The following is a 14,101-nucleotide window of genomic DNA, read 5'->3' as shown; positions in this document are numbered from 1 at the left end:
GGATGGACCAAGATGCAGCCTTGGGTAAGATCTGGTCTTCGTCTGATGCAGGGTGGGGCTGTTGGGAGGGGCTGTGGAGCATACCTGCACCACAGAGTTATACCCACCCTAAGGCAAGGGGACCACCCTTTTGAGTCCCAGTATCATTCAGTCATGGGCTACACACTGCCCCAATGGGAAGAAGTGAGAATAGTTCTCTAGAGAGAAAGGCAGCCTGTGAATGGAACCAAGACTCAAACCCATGTCTGCTACGTCCAGAACCCACTCTCTGAACCTCTGCACTGTGTCTAAATATCTGCTGCCTGGGTGTCCCAATACGTTCAAATTTGGGCCATCATCTTGCCCTTAATGTTCAAGTAAAATGACCCATCCTTGCCTGTGTTTGGGGGATAGAGATGGGGGAACAGCCTCTCCCCAGCAACATCTCTGAGATGCCCCAGGGCTTCTGGTTTCTGCTAATCACCTCTTGTTCCAACTTCCTTCTCTGCTGAGTTTTTCATCCCCTCTCATCCCACCTCCTGCACCTCTTGTCCTCTTTCTACCCTGATTCGCCCTATGCTGGACTCTGCCCACCTCCCTTCACTGTCCCCAAAGAACACAAGCTGGGGTAAGTTTTCTGTGACCAACTTTACCAAATGATGGGGCTCCTGTAAGGAGGGAGATGACAGCACGCACAGATCAGGCTAACTGGGCACTAAGAACCAGACATCACTGTGCTACCATGACCCTTCCTGCCGTGGCCTCACCCGCCTTTGGTCCCGGGCTACATTGTCCTCTTCTTTCTCTCTTTTTGGGCCCACTTCCTGTCTATTCCCTTTCTCCTGGGCCATTCTCTCCAATCCTCCCCACACAAAAATTCAACATCCCATCTTTGTTTCTTTTGCACAGCAATTCAGTACCATCATCGTCTTATCTTCTCCATCCAGGCCCTAAGGTGCTTTTCCCTCTGAGATAAAGGCTTCCCTTCCCCCGGAAGAGGTCATAGACCACAGCCCACTGGCCAAATCCAGCTCACCACCTGTTTTTGTAAATAAAACTTCATTGAAACATAGCCACATCCATTGTTTACATATGCTGCTTTCATGCTACAATGGAAGAGTCCATTAGACCTTCTGGCCCACAAAGCCAAAAATATTTACTACCTGCTCCTTTACAGAAAATGTTTGTCAACCCCTGCCCTAGAACGTAGAAGCTCAGAATTCGTTTTGTTTTTAGCATTGTTTCACTCCTACTTTAATAACTGCCCGTTACTAAGTCCTCACCATGTCCATGCGTTTAGCTGCATTGTGTTCTTTCTTCCACGCAACAATCAACCCTTGGAAGTGTGTACCCCATTTTGCAGATGGAGAAACTGAGTCTCAGAGAGAGTAACTTCCTTCAGTGGGTAGAGCCAGGGTTTGGACTGAGGCCTGACTGTCTCTGGAACCTGAGTTGGGAACAGCTGATTACCGTACATGCTGGTTATGGTCATCTATGGTCATCTGTTTATGGTCAGCTGAGTTCTCCTTAAGAGCAGAGGCCCAGGACTGACTTCTCTTATCCCAGCACCCAGTGACAAGTGGGCAGAGACCGGTGGGCATTCATGGGACTGAATTGTGTATCCTCTGGGCTTGGGTCTCAGTGGCTTGAGACCCCCTCTCTCTTCTCCTCCCCACCTGCCAAGGTCTGAGAGGCAAGCAAGGATGTGTGAAGCCCTAGGAAATGGCCCATTGTCCCATGACCGTTGATCCTCATCTGGGATGGGGCTCTCTAATGACTAGATTTCTCCCCAGCCTTTCTTGGAAGAAGTTTTTTTGATGTTTACATTTTAAAATATTAAAAATAATATTCATTGTAAATAATATGGAAAAATCAAGAAACTACAAAGAGCAAGATTAAAAGTATCCATAAACCTCTTCTTCCCAGAGAAACTCACTGGTACCAAGGTATAAATCCTTCCAGCCTTTTTTCTGTAAATATAGTTATGTGCTTTTTATTTGATAAATAGGTTTCATACTGTAATATTATTTTGTTGCCTTTGGGGGTGGGCATTTCCTGTATCATTAAGTATGTTTTAAGAGCGTTTTTTAAAAGCTTTTTTCCTTATTACCAAAGCTCCGTGCAGAACATTTGGGGGGGAAAGCACTAAGCAAAAGCAATCCATTATCTTTTTACTTTATAGAAAGAACCTCTGTTAACATTTTGGTGTACGCCCTTCTGGTATGTCCTTTTTGATTTTAATTGGAATTGCATTAAATTTGTAAATTAATTTGAGGAGAGCTGACATCTTTACAATACTGAGCCTTCCCTTCCAGGAGAAAGTTATGTCTCTCCATTTATTCAAGTCTTCTTTTATGTCCCCCAGTAAAGGTTTGTAGTTTTCTTGATAAAGGAATAGCACATTTATTGTAAAGTATCTTATTCTTTTGTTGTTGCTTTTGTGAATAGGGTCTCTTTTTCCCCTTGTAATTCCTCACTGTTTATTGCTGATTTATAGGAAGGCTGTACATTTTTCTATATATGTTTTATATGCTGGTCCCCTGATGAGCTTCCTGTTTACTTTCTACTAGGTTTTGATATGATTCTCTTGAGTTTTTAAGAGAATGGTATTAAGCATCTGCAAATAATGTGTCTTTTCTCTGACTGCATGACCACGATTTATTTTTGCCTTATATACTATGATTTTAAAGACTGTTTTATTATGGAGGACGTCTGTCATATATACTTAGGGAGAATGGTATAATGAATCCCTGTGTACCCACCACCTGGCCCCAGCAATCAGTGACCCATGGCCTTTCCTGTCCTATCTGCATTCCCTTCACATCCACCCCTCCCATATTATTCTGAAGCAAATCCCGGACACCGTATCCTGCCATCCAACACCCTGACTGTTAATGCCTGCAAGTTGTTCTTCCATATGGATGCGTTTTAATATATTGAGTAATCTGCTTTTGAACATCAAGTTGTTTCTATTTTTTTCAATATTATTTCAAGATACTATTTCAAGAATATCCTTATACATAAATGTTTATGTTACTCTAACTTTTTCTAAATTTGTATCCATAGAAATGGAATTACTGGATCTTATGGTATTTTGATCCCTTATTTTCCTTTAAACACATACACACAATCCCATGATGGCTTTTCTGATTAGAAATATAACACATGCTCCCTGCAGAACTTTTTGAAAATACAGAAAAAGCACAAGGAAGGGAATTCAAATCACCCGTAATCCTCCCACTCAGAGAGACCCCCTCTTAACATTTGGGGATGCAGTCTGCTCGTCGTTTTACAGATGTGCTCAGCATGTCTCTGCATCCCCACACAGACTCACATGCATGCACACTATATGTTACAAACTGTAAGCCTGCTGTAATACCCACGGGGGTGGGAGGGCAGCAGATTTATTTGTTTACTTTTTTAAATAGTCACTGTTTTTTTAAAACAATTTAAAACAATTGAACAACCCGGATACCCATCAACTGGTGGTGAATGGGTAAATAAAATGTGGTACATCCATAGAAAGTAATACTATTTAACCATAAAAAGAAATGATGTACTGCTACGTGCTGCAACATAGATGAGCCCCAGAAGCATTATGCTCAGTGAAAGAAGTCAGATGCAGAAGACCACACACTGCATGATTCCATTTAAATGAAATGCCTGGAAAAGACAAATCTCTAGAAACAGAAAGTAAATGAGTGGTTGTCTGAGGCCAGAGGTAGTGGGTGAAAACAATGATTGACTGTAAGTGGGCACCAGGGATCTTACTGGGGTGATGGAAATGTTCAGTAGCTGCATTGTGGTGATGGCCACACAATTTAGTACATTTGCTAAAAATCATTGTACACTTAAAACGGTGAATTTTGTGAAATTTCTTCATGTAAATAATACCACAATTAAGTTGATTTTTTTTTAAGAATAGAGGTTTATTTTGGGAAAATAAGCAGAAAGAACAAAATAAGAAATCTATTACATAGGACTGTACACTTGTGTTGTTTTGAAATGCCTCCTCTTGTCAATGATATGAATCCCTCCTCATCTTCCTTCTATTCTTCCTCTTCTAACGTGGGGTCACACTGCATCTCCTGCTTTACAACTTTTGTTTTTCACTTAAAAATATATAATGGGGCTTCCCTGGTGGCGCAGTGGTTGAGAGTCTGCCTGCCAATGCAGGTGACACGGGTTCGTGCCCTGGTCTGGGAAGATCCCACATGCCGCGGAGCGGCTGGGCCTGTGAGCCATGGCCGCTGAGCCTGCGCGTCCGGAGCCTGTGCTCCGCAACGGGAGAGGCCACAACAGTGAGAGGCCCGCGTACCGCAAAAAAAAAAAAAAAAAAAAAAAGTGTATATATATATATATATATATATATATATATATATATATATCTATCATGGATACTTCCCAATCATTACATGTTTGCTCTTATCTGGGAATATATAACAAATTGCAAATTGCCATTTATTTACTGTTTCTCTGGGGTTGAGCATCTCTAGATCTGCCTCCTCACACATGATCTGTGTGCCCATCGTTGGAATCAATTCCTAGAAACCAGAGATGTGAGTTCAATATGTGAGCATTTTTAAGGCTTTTGATACATTTCTAAAGGCCATCAAGGAAGGAGGGTGTCCCGGTTCCCACTTCTACCAACAGTTAAGCCAATGATTGTTTCCAAGCGCCCTCGGCAAAGCTGGGACAGGCAAAAATGGTATTTCACTGTTGGTTTAAACTGAGTTTATTTGACTATTAGAGTGGATGCACATTTCTTCATATGTGTTAATAGCTCCTTTGTATTATTTTTTTTTCTTTTGTGAAACGCCCATCCTTGCCCTTTGTACGTTTTTGTATTGGAGGATTTGTCTTTTTTAAGGGTTTAAGTGCTTTTTATAAAATAAGAACATCAACCTTTATACTGCCATATATGTTACCTATATTATTTCTAGGTTTGTTGTTTGCTATTTAATTCTGTTTATGAAAATTTTGAAATCGACACATTTTATATTATTTCTGTGGAGTTATAAATCTTTCTCCTATGGTTTCTGACTATTGGAATGTCCAGGAAGGCCTCCTGCACCTCAATATTGTAAAATATTCTCCTATATTGTCTTTTTAGGTAGTTTTGTAGAGTTATTTGCCCCCCTTCCTTCCCTTACTTTCTTGCTATTTAATCTCTGCTCCATCTGGAACTTTTTTTTTTTCTTTTGATATATAGCTTAAGATTGGAATCTAAATTAAATTTCTCCCAAATAATTGAATAATTGTCTCAGCACAATTAATGAATAATTCATCTTCTACCTTCTGATTGGAAATAGCCATCTTTATCATGTCTTAAATACTTATCTCTACTTGAATCTTTTTCTGGGGGCTTTTATCTCGTTCCATTGGCCTAACTGTGTTCTCATATACCATTAGGACATGGTTTTAATTATTTTGGCTTTATGATATATTTTAAATCTGACAGTGCAAGCCATCTCTCATCTCTTTTTAGGCTGTCTCCTGTTTAATCTTCCAGATGTATTTTAGAGTCATTTTGTCAAGTTAAAAAAATATATACACACACACACACACACACACACACACACATATTCTTCTATGATTCTGACTGGAATTACATTAAGCTGAAAAAGTAATTTGGAGAAAAACTGACACCTCTACCCTTGACCCTACCTACCCAGGAACATGACATGCCTCCTCGTTTAAATCTACTTTTATGTCTCTCACTTAAGGTTTTTTTGTCATTTTTAATACTGGAGTTGCTTCATGATTAGTTATTTACTATTTTGTTGATATTGTAAAGGAAATCCTTTTGCCATTAAGTTTTTACTTGTTGTTGCTGATTTAAAGAAACACTTAATTTGTGCTAACTGGTCATTGAACTTGAGTCTCCTACTAGTTCTTACTAGTTTTCATGTTTAGGGATTATTATAAGAGATTTTAGGAAGGCATTTATACCACTGGCAAATAAGAATTTTTTTCTTTCCAAAGGATGTGCCTCTAACTTCTTTTTCCCTCTTATTTCATTGGTTGATGGTGTGGTGTGACTCTACCCACCTCCTCTTTTTTTTCCTTTAATGAGAATGCCTCTAGCGTTTCACCATTAGGGATATTAAAGGCCAATTTGAGCTGAAGATGCTTCAAGGAAGTATCTCTTCTAGAGCTAGATTATTAAGATTCTTTTTTTTTAACATCTTTATTGGAGTATAATTGCTTTACAATGTTGTGTTAGTTTCTGCTGTATAACAAAGTGAATCAGCTATACATATACATATATCCCCATATCCCCTCCCTCTTGTGTCTCCCTCCCACCCTCCCTATCCCACCCCTCTATGTGATCACATAGCACCGAGCTGATCTCCCTGTGCTATGTGGCTGCTTCCCACTAGCTATCTGTTTTACGTTTGGTAGTGTATATATGTCCATGCCACTCTCTCACTTCGTCCCAGCTTACCCTTCCCCCTCCCCATGTCCTCAAGTCCATTCTCTACGTCTGTATCTTTACTCCTGTCCTGCCCCTAGGTTCTTCAGAACCTTTTTTTTTTTTTTTTTTAGATTCCATATATATGTGTTAGCATACGGTATTTGTTTTCCTCTTTCTGACTTACTTCACTCTGTATGACAGACTCTGGGTCCATCCACCTCACTACAAATAACTCAATTTCATTTCTTTTTATGGCTGAGTGATATTCCACTGTATATATGTGCCACATCTTCTTTATCCATTCATCTGTTGATGGACACTTAGTTTGCTTCCATGTCCTGGCTATTGTAAATAGTGCTGCAATGAACATTTTGGTACATGACTCCTTTTTAATTATGGTTTTCTCAGGGTATATGCCCAGTAGTGGGATTGCTGGGTCGTATGGTAGTTCTATTTTTAGTTTTTTAAGGAACCTCCATACTGTTCTCCATAGTGGCTGTATCAATTTACATTCCCACCAAATTTTATCAAATGCCTTCCTGTATTTTGTGAGTTGATCATATCTTTTTCCCTTTGAACTGTTGATGTGATGGAATGATATTCCTAGATGTCTTTATACTGAACCACGCTTATACTCCTGGAACACAACTCTTTGGTCATGGCATGTTATCCTTGTAATAATATTCTGGTAGATTCTACTTGCCAGCACTGTATTGAGAATTTTCATAGCAATATTCATAAGTTGGTCATTTTATCTGGGCTCTGTTTGTCAGTCTCTGTTATTAGGAATTTGCTAGCTGAGGGAAATGAACTTGGAGGATTTTCATATTTCTTATGCTCCAACACAATTTCTATGTATGGGAGTAATAGAACATTATTGAACATTTGGGGGAAGAATCTTGCCCATAAAACCGTCTGAACCAAGTGTCTTTCTTGGCAGCCCTCCTCCTTCCCCAGCACACACAATTTTACCCATCTCTCGCAGGAGGAATCTTTGAGTATGCAGACGGCCCCAACGCCCAGATCATGAACGCCGAGGAGCATGCCTTTCGATTTTCTGCCAACATCATCAACAGAAACAGGACACTGCTGCCCAACACAACCTTGACCTACGACATCCAGAGGATTCACTTCCACGACAGCTTCGAGGCCACCAAGAAGGGTGAGTGGGCCGCCCCCACTGCTCTTTCTGGCCTTGGGAGGGATAAGGCTGTGTTTGCTGTCCAAGGTCCTTAAAATGTGCCAAAGCTCTGGTTGGGTTTGGGGCCTAGAGCCTTTTCTGCGTGGTTTCAGGACCGGCCTCTGGCGCGGTTCGCTTAGGCCGTGTCATGTCTCAGGGGCGGCAGTTTGTCCATCAGGAGTTTCCAGGCCACAGGCAAAGGCCATGAGGGAATGAGGGGGCCTTGGGAAGGGGTGGGGTATGAGAGGTGGGCTCCTGAGATGGGTAAGGAGGCCAGCCCAGGTCTCCAAAGCCTCTGAACCAAAGCCAGCACTTTCAAACTTAGTTTTTCTTTCATTGAAATCCTGCCCAGTATATCAGTATTTAAAATATATATAAAACAGATTATGTAGAAGTTCAAATATGCAACACTTACTTGCCATAAAAAGACTTACTAAAAACAAAAACAGTTGCTGCTATGGGTACAACAATTTGACCCCAGCTGTGGATGACACTTGAAGTCTGACATTGGCCTCAGCATTCAGTACGTTTCCATATTTTTTTTTTTTGGCTGCATAATAACAAGAAAACCATAATTCACAAAAATAATTGTAGTAAATCCAATCATAGTTTTCCCCATAAATGAATTTTAAGAAATCAAAAATAAAATATTGGGCTGTGTTCTTTCGCATTAATGACACATTTACAATAAACTCCAATGACTGCACAGAAAGGACTGAAGAACTTTATTCTAAGATCCTCACTAAAAAAACAAGGTAACTTGTCGACACCTGAATGAGCTAGCAGGTTCCAATGTGGCATATAGCACGTTTGAGTATACCAGTATGCTCTTTTTTCGCTGTCTTTAAAAATATCATTCATATATATGTGTAATTGGAATTTAACTTAAAGTCTTAGATAACTCTGGAAATAACTTCCAGAGAACCCTAGAGTTCCATGGAACTCTATTTAAAAAACCCCTCAGACCTAAGGAATCTCATTCCTAGGGTCATCCTTCCTATCGTATGCTATCATAGCCCCTTGCTCCTCTTCTTCAAGGCCCTTATCACAATTTGTAATTAAATAATTGTGTGTATTTAATGTCTTTCTCCTCCTCGCCAACACAGCTGAGAGGAAGGCTCCTTCTTCTTAACTGATATAGCCCTGGCACCTAAAAGACTGGTCTATATTAAGTGTTCAATGAAATGACCATTGAATGAATCAATGAATGAGTAGTGTGAGAATGGGGCATGAGGGGCTGAGCATCATTGCCCGGAATCCTTGTCAGCTGAGATGACAGCATTATCCATGCATCTTGGGGAGACAGGCCCAGCCACAAGATCCCCTTGGTCTTTCTAAGGGGTTCCCAGTGGCTAATCAAGGTGTCCTGGGCTCTCAGGTACAGACCTGCCAAGGTGCTGCCTGCTGCCATCTCTGTTTCCCAAAACCCCACTGTGGGTAAACACCTCAGTATAGAAAGGCAGAGTAGCACGGGCTTGGAGCCAGACATCCTGGAGCTGCACCCTGTCCATTCTGATATTAGTTGTGTGACCTTGCACAAAACACCCAGTGCCTCAGCTTTTTTTTCGTCTACAGAATAGGCACACCTCTGTGAAGTGCTTAGGACAGTGCCTGGCACATATGAAATACCATTGGCCTTGTTCTTATTACATTGGCTGCCTTGCTCTCCACTCCCTGAGCCATCAGGTCAGGGGCCTCACACCTGCAGGCGCTCTCCCACTGCTGGTCCCTGCCTCGCCCGCCCTGCTTCTCCTTGCCTGGTGTGCTGAAGGTCGAGGGTTTCCTGGCATTGAACACAGCTGTCACTGACATTTTAGAGGCCGCTGCCTCAGGGCCAAGCTGCACAGAAACTAGAGGCACCCCACCCTGTTAGCCTTGCAGAGTGGTCCTTCGCCCACCACTCCATCCCTCCTCTCCCCGTGCTGACGTGCACTCCTCCCTGCCCACATCCTCCTAGCTCTTGGCCAACATGCACTGCGGCCAGCACCGTGTGGTCAGGGCTCCATCTCCCTGCTGAGAGTCCATGCTGGCACCCTCTGCCCAGCCTTGTCCAGCTAGAAAATGACTGACCTCAATCAAAACTCACTGCTCAGTGAAAAGGTCAAGACACAGAACAAATGCCCGGAGACGGAACAGAGAGGCCCGCATGGACACCACCCCGCTAAGGGCTGGGTTGTGTCTTCTGTCCCTTTTGTCTAAAATTCACTAAAGGAATAGATGACTCTTGAGCGGTGCACGTGCCACTCAGCACAGGGACCTTCCCCGGCGGTGAGCCCGGGAGAGGGCTTCAGAGCCGCTGAGGCACTTCCTCCAGCAGGGGCTCACAATCCCACACTATGTGGAGACCCGAGACGGAAACACTCAGCTCCGGAAGTCCAGCCAGATGGGTCCAAGTGACCAAAGCCACAGCCCCTCCCCATCCTACAGCAGGTGACATGCCTTGTTTGTTGGAGGGCCTACCTAGTCCAGCACTGACGTGACCCTCCAGCCACATCTGTGCCACTGGCTCCCTCAGCTCTGGGTTCTAGCCATCCCTGCCATCCTCAGGTGCCATGCTTCCTCCCACCTCAGGGCTTTTGCACATGCTGTTCCCTCTGCTTATAATTCCCTTTCCCCATCCCACCTCTTTGTCTAAAGAACTCCTCCTCTCAGCCTTCTGGTCCCCAGGGGAGCCCTCCGCAAGTCTCTGGACAAGGTCAGGTCTCCCTGCTTCCATCTTATAACACCCTGGACCTTTTCTTCACACCCCGACCCCTGGTGGTGTGGGTGTGGGTGTGGGCGTGTGGGTATAATTATGTGATTATCGTCCATGTCTTCTGCTAGATTGCACGTCCCTTTGCCTCCTCACCACCGTACTGTAGAATCATGGTTCTGACTGCTGGTACCATATACCAGTTTTGCCTGTTTTGGAACTTTACACGAGTAGAATACCAATGTGTACTTTCTGAGTCTTGCCTCTTTCACCCTACAGTAGATCTGTGAGATTCATCTATATTGTGGGATGTAACAGTAGTCTCTTGTTCTTCATTGTCGTGTAGTGTTCCGTTATATGAATAGACCACCGTTTTAAAAAATCAAATTTACTGTTGAGCATCTGAGTTGTTCCCATTTAAGGCCACAGAGTCGTTCTGCTATGAACATTCTCATCGATGTCTTTTGGCGCACAAACGCGCACGTTTTTCGTTGGATACATACCCAGGAGTGGAAATGTGAGGTCATCCAATGTGCATATGTTCAGCCTAACAGTTTTGCAAAGTTGCTGTACCAGTTGGCACTCCCCCCGGTCATGCAAGACGGTGGTAGCTGCTCCACATCGTTGCTAACTCGTGGTAAAGTCCGTTTTATTTTCGGTGGTTTATGTGGTGGATGTCTCACTGTGGTTTTATTTTGTATTTCCCTGATGACCAGAGATGTTGAGCATCTTTTCAGATACTGAGAGATCATTTGGAGCTTCCCTTCCTTGGAGGGCCTTTTGGAGGCTTTCAACCACTTTTGCAAATTGAGTTGCTTGTCATTTTCATATTGATTTGTGTGAGTCTTTTATATATTCTGGCTATGTGTCCTTTGCTGGATATACATATTGCATATATCTGTTACAGATGAGCATGCCTTTTCACTCTCTTGGTAGTATCTTTTGAGGAGCAAACTTTTTCATTTAAAGGAGTCCAATTTATCAATATTTTCCATGATGACTAATGCCTTTTGTGTTCTGTTTTTGTCTATCCTAAGGTCATGAAGATATTCTCTTACGTTCTCTTCTGGAAGCTCTATTGTTTTATCTTTCATAGTTAAGTCTATGATCTATCTCAGATTGATTTTCTGGGTCGGGTGGGAGGTAGGAGGTGCGGTTTATTTTTTCTACACAATGCTGGTGGGAATGAAAACTGGTTCAACTTCTCAGGAGAACTGTTTGGAAGTATCTACTAAAGTGAAATGTATGTCTAGAAGGTTGTTCCTAGCCACTTTCTTGATAATAGCCAAAAGTTGGAAATAAATGAAAGGTCCGTCAGCAGAAGAATGGATAGGTGGGGCGTACAGTTATACAATGGAATTGAATCAGCAATAAAAACAGAACCAGCTCTTGCTATGCACACCATCACAGATGAGGCTCACAGACATATTTTTGAGTGAATGAACAGTGATCACCTCTGGAAGAGGGATATGAACTGGAAAGGGGAAGACAGAACCTTCTTAGGTGTTGGAAATGTGCTGTGTTTTGATCTAAGTAGTAGTTACATGAGTTCAGTTATATGTAAAAATTCATAAAATTCTGTGCTTAAAATTAATGCACTTTACTGAATTGTATTATATCTCAATAAAAAAATGTAAGTGGCTCCTCTCCACTGTCACTCTCCCTTAATGTCCTTTTGATAATACACCTAAGACAGACCCCTCCTGTGGTGAGAAGCACCCCTGTCTGACCCTGGAGGCATTTCTGCTGTTGGATTATGCTGCCCATTGGGGACCCTCCATCCCTCGGGGAACCCCGTGTTCTGTGATCTTTATTTTTTCTTTTGATCTTTGGTTTTTAAAAATGTATTCCTCGGGAGCATCATTAGGACTCTTCCAGAGGGGTGAGCTTGGGCCTCATTCTAATTAACCCAATGAGATTCATTTTCCCTAGGCAGAGGTTCTCATCACAGCTGGATCCAGCCACCATGGGCCATGTGGGTTGAGGGCATGCAGAGGTCTGACACCACCTGCCCTGCCAGCTCTGGTTGAATTAGTCCTTTCCTCCACATGAGGCCCAGGAGGCCTTTCCCCATTAACAGGGACTTTCACTTATTGTCTTTAGTTTTAAATGTTTTGTGGAAAATTAAAAGATCAGTGACTGCCAGGCTGTGCCCGAGCCAACAACCCAGAGAACGTCTGTGTTTTCTTCCAAGCCTGACCGGAGTGGGGCTGGAATCGACCCAGCCCTCCCCAGGCTCCTCTGCCTCCATTTATTCTCTGGGCTGCTCAATTCCTTTTAAGACACAAATTGATCGGGATAATTTTTGCTATAACTACAATTGCCATGCAAAGGGGGTATGGGGGGGGGGAGCTGCATTCAGGCTGTAGACTCCTGCAATGACTGTGAACCACTGAGTTACTATAAAATGACCAGAAAATGGATTCAAAACTGAAGCCACAAATAATGTAATTACCACTGTGTGTGCTCAGGGCTGCCAGAACAAGAGTTGGCTGCTGCCCTGGAAACATCTGGAGATAAAGCTGCCGCGGCGGCTGCTGCTCTAACCCTACCCTGGTCCCTTTGGGGCAGCGATGTTCTTCCAGGCTGGAAGCTCCTCAGAGGGTGGAAGGAACATGGGAGGGATAGGAAAAGGGATGTGGAGAGAGGCCATGGAGAAGAAGTAGGTGAAGGGCAGGACTGATGCCTCCTGCCGCCCAGCAGTGAGATCTAATCATTGCATCTCTGGAAGAATTTTAACCTAGTGTGGTCTTTATGATCATATCCCACTGTCGTCACCACTATCAAAACCAATGCAGTGTCACCACAGTTACTGTTATCACTGTCAGCCATGGTATCACCTCCACTCTTCACATCAACACCACTGTCATCACCCCTACTATCATCATCAGAATCACTGCAGTGACAGCAACATCTTCATCATCACCAACCTCATCAATACCAGCACATCATCACCACCATTCCTGCTATCCTCATCCCTGTTACAGTCATGACATTAACATCATCATGACCAATCCTATCAACACCATCAAAATTGTTATCAACCCCATTCACATCCTTGCCAACATCACCATCACTGTCATAGCATCAGCATCTTCATCATCACCTCTCATCACCACCAACATCATCACCACCATTACTGTCATCACCATCAACATTGTTATCACCTCCTTCTCATCAGCACTTACATCACCGTCATCGTTCCTACCGTCATCATCACCATTACTGTCGTGACATTGACATATTTATCATCATGAGTCTCCTCACCACCATCCCACCATTGTTATAACATCATCACTTTCCACCCTCACCAGTGCCATCACCATGATCATCAACAGCTTCGCAATATGGTCTTCACCATCACGACCGTCACAGCTATCATTACAGTTACCTTCATCATCATCACAATCGATGTCAAAATCAAAATCACCTCCTTCAAGATCCCTCGTACAATCCTCTGCATCATCATAATTTGTGGTGGGTCCACTCTCAGTCAAACAGGATCCCCAGATCTCGGGCCTGGGCAGCGGGCATGACCTAAGCAGCTGGGCTGGGTGAGGATGGAGGTGGCAGGGCAGCATTTGTCTGCCTGCTTCAGGGTATGGATCAAAGCAGAAAATGCAAAAGACAGGTTCTTGGAGGGGGTAGTGGGAGGGAATGAGACGCAGAAGTTATTCAACCAAGTCATCAATCAGAAGGTCCTAGAAGGAAAAGAAAAAGAGTAGAGACAGTAGATAGTAGACTGGAAACCAGGGACATCAGAGGACCGCTAGGAGGTTCAAAACAGAAAGAGGAGGTAGAGCATGAGAGACACCTACAGATTTCACAGGGT

The 14,101-nt window shown here is 43.2% G+C and overlaps 1 protein-coding gene across 1 annotated transcript in view; it reads left to right on the top strand.

The window, feature by feature from the left end:
• The window catches only part of GRIK3 (glutamate ionotropic receptor kainate type subunit 3), a 238,219-nt gene that overhangs the window by 135,083 nt on the left and 89,035 nt on the right, over nt 1-14,101 (top strand). The window contains exon 2 of the mRNA XM_079937389.1: nt 7,383-7,559. Within this exon, the coding sequence (XP_079793515.1) occupies nt 7,383-7,559 (177 nt within the window). The remainder of the gene's footprint in view (nt 1-7,382; nt 7,560-14,101) is intronic.

Source organism: Stenella coeruleoalba (genome assembly GCF_951394435.1).
Source record: "Stenella coeruleoalba genome assembly, chromosome: 1".
NCBI lineage: Eukaryota > Metazoa > Chordata > Mammalia > Artiodactyla > Delphinidae > Stenella > Stenella coeruleoalba.
The sequence above is the reverse complement of the archived record's forward strand: the minus strand, read 5'-3'. Positions and strand labels throughout refer to the sequence as shown.